This window comes from Ailuropoda melanoleuca, chromosome 8 (genome assembly GCF_002007445.2).
Source record: "Ailuropoda melanoleuca isolate Jingjing chromosome 8, ASM200744v2, whole genome shotgun sequence".
Lineage (NCBI taxonomy): Eukaryota > Metazoa > Chordata > Mammalia > Carnivora > Ursidae > Ailuropoda > Ailuropoda melanoleuca.
Genome location: NC_048225.1, coordinates 119,265,507 through 119,273,738, shown reverse-complemented (window position 1 = coordinate 119,273,738; position 8,232 = coordinate 119,265,507). Strand labels below are relative to the sequence as shown.

General features: G+C 50.4%; 1 protein-coding gene across 1 annotated transcript in view; it reads left to right on the top strand.

Moving 5' to 3' along the window:
- The first annotated feature begins 1,586 nt into the window (after nucleotides 1–1,586).
- HHIPL2 (HHIP like 2) overlaps nucleotides 1,587–8,232 on the top strand; it is a 25,601-nt gene continuing 18,955 nt past the window's right edge. Inside the window, exons 1-3 of the mRNA XM_002914189.4 lie at nucleotides 1,587–1,936; nucleotides 5,121–5,773; nucleotides 6,643–6,786. Of these exons, the coding sequence (XP_002914235.2) occupies nucleotides 1,625–1,936; nucleotides 5,121–5,773; nucleotides 6,643–6,786 (1,109 nt within the window). The 5' untranslated portion in view covers nucleotides 1,587–1,624. The remainder of the gene's footprint in view (nucleotides 1,937–5,120; nucleotides 5,774–6,642; nucleotides 6,787–8,232) is intronic.

Here is an 8,232-nt window from a genome sequence, read left to right as displayed (position 1 = left end):
TATATATATATATATACATATATATATATATATGTATGTATATATGTATATATATGTATATGTATATATATATTTTATTATTTTTTAAAGATTTTATTTTTTTTGACAGAGAAATAGTACAAGCAAGGGGAGTGTCAGGCAGAGGGAGAGGGTGAAGCAGGCTCCCCGATGAGCAGGGAGCCTGAGGAGGGGNGGGCCTTCATAATCCACAGGATTGTGAGAACACACGACTAGATGGAGCCTCCTTGTGCCCTCTGGATGACATCAGGGAAAGGCTATTTGGGGTGGTGAGCCGGTGCCCTCCAAGGATGTGGAGAATGGTTGATTTCATCTGCATTTCAAAGGGCAGTTTTTGCCCCTAAGGAAATTTCAGGGTGGAGTAGAACCGTGGAAAGTACCAGAAGGAAAGTGAACTCAGGAACCTACCTGATGCCTCTGCCCAGGTTCATGCCTCTGGAAAGGGTTTGGGGTTGTGTGAGTTNACCCTGGGATCATGACCTGAGCCGAAGGCAGACACTTCACCAACTGAGCCACCCAGGCGCCCCTGTTTTTTGTGTGCGTGAGAGAGAGAGAATCTCACGCAGACTCCACGCCTAGCACCAAGCCCAGCCCCAAGCCTGACGCGGGACTCCATCTCACAGCCCTGAGACCATGACCTGAGCCGAAATCAAGAGTTGGACGCTTAAGACTGAGCCACCCAGGCGCCCCTCATTTAAGAAATATTTATCAAAGGCCTGTTACGTGCAAAGAACATGTACAAAGTGAAACACATTCTCAAATGCTAATGTTATACTAAGTGAGGAGGTGTGCCCCGAGAGCAAGTACAGATTTGGCAAAAATAAAGACCCCAGATGTTCTGTGCTTCCTGATGACACTCTTCCAGGAGCCCTTTGCGACTCCCTGTTTCCACCAGGCCACACCCCCTCCTTTCTGCTTGCTCCTGCTGTGGATGCAAGATTCACAATCTACCATTGCAGGGATAGACCTTTCCAGACCACAGGGGCCGTACAGCTCCCCCGCCTCCCCCTACCTCCCCTCCCTCCATCTTCTCTGATCCACGCCGGAGTCCTGTTGGTGCCATTAAGCACTACAGGAACGCCCTGATCTTGCCCTTTCACATTCCAGTGTCTGGGACTGTCTAATAGGTGATGCTGTCTCCGGGAGACTCTGGGCAGCTCAGGCTTTCAGGCTTGTGAAGAAACCTTAAACAAAGTGTGAATTTCCTGCCCCCCCCTCCCCCCCGCAGGAATTCTTTGCAGTTTTAATGAATCGCGGCAGGCTTGCCATTGACACCATTGTACCTTTTGCTAAGCAGCCATGCACCCCCCCCCCAATAACTCAACAGGAAGGGTCAGAACTTGCACCAGCTTCATGTTTAGATGGCATTGGAGGGGACGGGGACACGCGTCTCTCACTGTTTTCACGTGAGACACTTAGCTACCCAGACCGCAGAAGGGACACTGCTCAGAAACCACCTCAGGGAACTTGGTGGGGGCGGGGATAGAAGGAAGGAAGAAAACACCCTGGGGGTAGAGAGTAGGGGGTGGAGGGAGGGAGGGAACTAGTGGCCAGCGGGATAACCAACCTGAGCGAACACAGCAGCTTGAGTGTTCCCGAGCCCAACATGCTGAGAACAGCCACTCCTGTGAGCTGCTGGGCCCCCAGACTCCCTACCTCTTCTGGCATTTTCCACCTCTGCCTCACATTCTGGCTGGGCCAGGTGGGCTTGCTGCAGGGACACTTCCAGGTCCTGGATCATGGGACCACCGTCCAGCCCTCACTGCACCTCGAGTTTTGCTCACACTACTGGGCCTTCGGCAGCTGTGACCAGCACAAGGACCACCTCCTCGCTACTCGGTACAGCACCATCATGGATTTCTTTGACCTCAGGGGCCACAAGCTCTGTGGGAGCTACATTAAGGACATCCTCTGCCAGGTAGGCCTGGGCGTGACCCTGCAGGGCAGTGAGGGAGTCAGCTTAGCGAAGTGTGGGGGTGCTGGGCTTGGTGGCTGTGGGTCTTGGGGTGGTGGTGGGGTCTCCTTGGGCACCCAGCCCTTTAGAAGCTCACGGGCCGCTGCCTCACCTTAGAGCTCTGGTCCCTGGACGGGCACACGGAGGTGAGGGGGTGCTGGGTTTGATTTCCACTGGGAGACCCAAAGGTCTTCCCATGGGGTCTGCTGACCCCTGTGCTTTCTCAGGCAGAAGGCGGAGGTGGGTGTCCTCCATGGAGCTCTCCGAGCAGTGTGGTCTGTGTCCCCTGCCCTGCCCTGGAAGCAAGGCACAGCTGCGGTGGTTGCGGGGCGATTACGGGGCTCGGAAGGAGTGGTGGCACCTCCTGGGGCCCATCCTCGGCTGGGTCATTTGTGCCGGTGTGTGTGTGTGTGTGTGTGTCTGGCGTGATGGTGGTGGCGGCGGTTGGGGGGGCTCTCCCCAGTATTCTGGAGCTGGGCTGAGAGCTTCAAGCCGCTGGGTGGCAATGACTCTCAGAGGTTCTGTTTCTCCCGGCTCTCCAAGAGCCAAAATACTTCCACATCCCTGGCAGGCATCCCCCATCACCAACTCAGGGTGCAGGCGAGAGTCGCATTGGAGGAGAGCTGCTGAGAGAGGCTGCCACGGGGAGGGGTGCTCTAATGTGCTGGGGGCGAAGAGGCAGGAAGTCCAGGCCGACCTGTGATCTGAGACCCTCCTGGGCGTGTCAGCACAGCTACTGGGCTCTCCTGCTGCCACCGCTGCGGAGCACGGTCTCCCCATTTGCAGGGCACAGCGCAGATCCCGACACAAAGCCAGCCACCCGCATGGCATCTCCCCGGGCTGGACTCTCCTACCTCCGGCACCTTCAGCTGTTCACAGGAGAATTAACCCTGGGATAACCACGTAGGGCAGAAGCTGGGCTCTTCTGAGCAACACGAAGCCTGTTAATTTCCGAGATGCCCCCTGGTAAAAATGTCTCCACCCTTCCCCACCCTGCCCTCCCACTTTCTCTACCGAAGGCCAAATTTAGCAGCTCCCCTGTTTGACGGGTTTGAGTCATCAGAATAACCTACATGAGTCTATTTATTAAAAGTCTCAAGCCCCTCTTTTTTCCTTCCACACACACCTAGTGCATTCCCTGCAGTGATTCCGCAGAAGTTATTATGATCCCGATTATACTGGTGAGGAGTCAGGAGTTTTAAAGAACTTGTCTAAGGTCCAGCAGTGCTGGGGCACACATCTAGAGAGGCTCCAGCTCCAAGTCTTCTGCCCTTTTGATCATACCTCGCCAAGGCGGAGTCCCACCAGCAGTGACCCATTGACTTCATGGTGTTCTGACCCAGGCCAGGCGTCCGTCCTATTCGAACAGAGCCTTGCTGCCTCTTGCTGCCTGTCCTCGGCGCAGAGAACAGTGTCTGACACCACAGGGGAGACCCTTCCTGGGCCTTGCTTTCCTTAAGTAGAGAAATGATATCCTGAGATAATTGAGTCGAAGCAACGGCGCAGACTACATTTCTGCCGAAGAGTGGGCCCCCTCTGTTCCCTGGTAGCTCGTCCAGATTTCTGTCTCCCCTCTTCTTTCCCCTCCTCCAGAGTGGACAGGCCAGTGGCGTGAGACTCGGAGCAGTTCATTTTGCTTCTTGTCAGCAGCTCTGACAGGTCTCCTGAACTGAAACAGAGCACCCAGAGAGAGACACTGAATCTTCTCGAAGGACTCTTTCTTCCCCTCTTTCCAAATAGCCAGGAACTTGAACTGCAACCTGCCATCAGGGTTGAAATGAGTGAACGGGGAACTCAAGCACATCTGAGAAGTGCTGCTACCCCTTTGTTAGGTGGCGGGAACCCAGATAAACTGGGATGGTCCTGCTCTGGCGGCTGCTGGGAGGGGGGTCGGTGATCAGAAGGGGGTTCTTGGGCCAGTGGGTTCTGTCCCAGGCCCCGCAGCGTGCCCTTTAAACTGGCCTTTCTTCCTTACTCTCAGTTGCCTATCTTTCATTACTGTTGGGAGTCCGTTGTCTGCCCACGATGTTACATGTTCCTTAGGGAGCCCTGAGTAGCGGGTACTTGGCATGCAGAACTTGTGTGTTTGTGTAAAGAGCGTGGTGTGGGGGCGCCTGGGTGGCTCAGCGGTTAAGCGTCTGCCTTTGGCTCAGGGCATGATCCCGGCATTATGGGATCGAGCCCCACATCAGGCTCCTCCGCTATGAGCCTGCTCCTTCCTCTCCACTCCCCCTGCTTGTGTTCCCTCTCTCACTGGCTGTCTCTCTGTCGAATAAATAAATAAAAAAATTAAAAAAAAAAAAAAAAGAGCGTGGTGTGGCCCCATAGCCACGGTTCGGATTCGTGCAACTCCCAGGCTGGTGCTTTGTATACATGAAGCACTTGAATATTTTTAATAAGCAAGTGAAGAAATTACTAGATGCCTAATCTCTGGGAGTGATACGTCGCATGTTCGGTTTGGTAATTTTATTTTTAATTGTAAACTATTTCAGACAGAAATAGTTTTCAGACGGAAAAGCATAGAAAATTAAATAATTAACACCGTGTATCCAATACCCAGATTTAGCAAATGTGAAATTTTTGCCACATTGTTTCAGATTTGGTTAAATAAATAAAATCTTATAGATACAGTATTTATAATAAAGGGAAAGGTGGAGAAATTAGTACTCTTTTTTTAAAAAAGATTTTATTTATTTATATGAGAGAGAGTGTGAGTAGAAGGGGGGTGGGGAGAGGGAGAGGGAGAGGGAGAAGCAGGCTTCCCGCTGAGCCGGGAGCCTGATGTGGGGGGCTCAATCCCAGGACCCTGGGATCATGACTTGAGCCCAAGGCAGATGCTTAACTGACTGAGCCACCCGGGTACTCTGTAAAAAAATTAATCGCTTACTAAAACTTGAAGTGTCAAGAACTAAGTTAAAATGCTAAGGAAGGTATAGTGAACGTGAAAGATTTCTCCCCTTTTGCTGTCCAGAAGCACTAACTGACTAGAAAATCGGGGTCCCAGAAAAGCACTTTACCAGTAGTTGGTCATGGAAACTCCAGAATCCTGGTTCTTTCCAAGTCCATTTTCCTTCTGCTTGCTCAGAAATTGGGACCGGCCCCAGTGTGGCCAGTCTGACTACGAATCAAGCTTCCTTTTGTTTCCTAGGAGTGCTCACACTATGCAGATCGTGTCGACGATGCTGAGAGCTCTCAGATGGACCTCTGGAACCTTCCTGAATTCTGCTTTGACTACTGCTATGAATTTCATTCTAACTGCACCTCTGCCTTCTTCCTACTGACCAATGACCATAGCCTCCAGGGGTCACATGAAAAGGATGGCACGCATTTCTTCCACCTCCTCAACCCTCCTGACGAGGACTATAGGTTCCCTAATGTCCTCAGGAATGACCATCTCAACCGCAACCTGGGTATGGTGGCCGAGGACCCCCGGGGCTGCCTGCAGCTCTGCCTGACCGAGGTGGCCAATGGGCTGAAGAACCCCGTCTCCATGGTCCATGCTGGGGATGGCACCCATCGCTTCTTTGTGGCCGAGCAGGTGGGGGTGGTATGGGTCTATCTGCCTGATGGGAGTCGCCTGGAACAACCGTTTTTGGACCTCAAGAATATCGTGTTGACTACTCCCTGGGTAGGGGATGAGAGAGGCTTCTTGGGGTTGGCTTTTCATCCCAAATTCCGCCGGAACCGAAAGTTCTATATTTACTATTCATGTCTGGGCAAGAAGAAGGTAGAAAAGATTCGGATTAGTGAGATGAAGGTTTCTCGGGCTGATCCCAACAAAGCTGACCCCAAATCAGAAAGGTAAGACATGCCCGTGAGAATGGGTAACTCTGTACTATACCCCAAAATAATGTCAGTCTGTCCTTTGAGATGATAAAGGGACATGTTTCTGCTTTTAGATCCACAAGCTTATAATATAGACCAAGGAGTCATCATTGAATAATGAGACAGAAAGTTAGACTTTTGAGTTGGGGGGTCTTTGGGGTATAGCCATCACCTTATATTTACTCATCAGAGCCATGCTTGCTTGTTTTTATAGAATGTAAGCAATGGCCAGCAGCCGTAAGGGTTTGGGAAATGATTATAGATAATAATATCAGTATGTTAAATATAATAGTGGCCTCTGATTATTGTGTGGCCTTTGGATTCCTTGAACACAGGAATTATCCTCACAGGAAGCTGTGGCACAAGGCCATAGAGTATGGATACATGGTCTGAAGAAGGACTTAATTCTGACTCCATGCTCATGGTCTTTCCACTCTACCATTCTGCCTTTTTTCCTGCTTGTCCTTTCTGCCTTGTCTCCCTTTTCTCAAGTAGACAGGTTGGAGGATCGAGAAGAACATGGAAAACTAACTGATAGATTAACCCCTGCTGGGTTGCTCAAAGGAAGGGATTAAGAGTTCTGGTAGAGCAGAGAGTAAGGCCCAGAAAAGGGTGATTTTTACCCTGGCTGTGTCCCCAGCTTGTGATATCATGATAGGAAAGAAAAATGATGCATGAAGGAGTCATACTGGGAAACTAGGGGTGTCTTAGTGCTCCAAGCTTCATGATTCTTGGAAACTCCGAAGCAGGTCTTGGCTGGCTTGGACCAGTTATTTCTGGGTGTCTCAGGAGGATGCAGTTTCAGCTTCTACCAAAGCCTCATGCATGGTTTCTTTTCCTTCCAGAGTCATCTTGGAGATAGAGGAACCAGCCTCAAATCATAATGGCGGACAAATTCTTTTTGGTGTGGACGGCTACATGTATATATTCACTGGGGACGGAGGACAGGCTGGGGATCCCTTCGGCAAATTTGGAAATGCTCAGAACAAGTAAGCAGGATGGATCTGGGCCCCTGTCCCTTTAGGGTGAGCCCTTGGTATGTTTTTGCTGAGATGGAGCCTACAGGGGGTCAAACCCAAATCATTTAACTGCAAAATGTAGCCCTCTCTGTTGAGGCAAGTACCAGGAACATTGGTTTCCTGTCCTGTACATTTCAGGCACAGTGTGCTTTGGTAAGTGGTACTATGGGTGCTCAGTGTAACTGTCAGAGTGCTACGGAGAGATGAATTCAGAGTGTTCAGTATATACTAGCGGGACATTTACCACACCAAGATCTTATCCATTTCCGTTCAACTCAGAGATATTATGAGGACTGTGCTAGGCCCTGGAGACCTGTGAGAAGGTAGTTAGTGAGCAATATGTAGTGAATGCTCACTGTGTGTCAGGTACTGTTCTGAATACCTTGTGTGTATTTAAGAATGTAATTCTCTTTATTTATTTACTTATTTACTTATTTGAGAGGGGGAGAGAGAGCACGAGCTGGAGAGGCAGAGTGAGAGGGAAACTCTAGCAGACTTCGCGCTGAGGGTAGAGCCTGTCTCGGGGCTTGATCTCACTACCCGAGCTGAAACCAAGAGTTGGACGCTTAACCAACTGAGCCACCCAGGTGCCCCAAGAATGTAATTCTAACATCCCACAAGGGCAGGAGTTTTTTTTTTTTGTTTTTTTTTGTTTTGTTTTTTTAAGATTTTATTTATTTATTCGACAGAGATAGAGACAGCGAGCGAGAGAGGGAACACAAGCAGGGGGAGTGGGAGAGGAAGAAGCAGGCTCACAGCGGAAGAGCCTGACGTGGGGCTCGATCCCACAATGCCGGGATCACGCCCCGAGCCGAAGGCAGACGCCCAACCGCTGTGCCACCCAGGCGCCCCAGGGCAGGAGTTTTTATGCGTTTGTTAATTGATGTATCCCCAGCACCTGGAAGAGTGCCTGGCATGGGAGTCACTTCAGAAATACTTACGGAATGTATGACTCCTATGAAGTGTAGGTATTATGATAGTCATTTCACCGATGGGAAAATAGAGGCACAGAGGAGTAAAGTAACTTATCTAAGGCCACACAGCAAGTAAGTGGCAGAACCGAAATCAAACTCAGATAAGCTGGTGCGAGAGCCCAGTGAGGGCTGTGCTGACCTAGCTAAAAGTCACATGATCCTTCTGCCCTTTGTACCAGCAAGCACTGGAATGCCATTAGCCCTAGTGATAAAATATTGACATTACAATAATCAAGAGCTAACAGGGGCACCTGGCTGGCTCAGTCGGTTAAGTGGCCCACTCTTGATTTCGGTTCAGGTCGCGAGTCTGCTTGTCTCTCCCCCTCTGCCCCTGCCCCCCCTTCAAATAAATAAATAAATCTTTTTTTTAAAGATTTTATTTATTTGGGGCGCCTGGGTGGCACAGCGGTTAAGCGTCTGCCTTCGGCTCAGGGCGTGATCC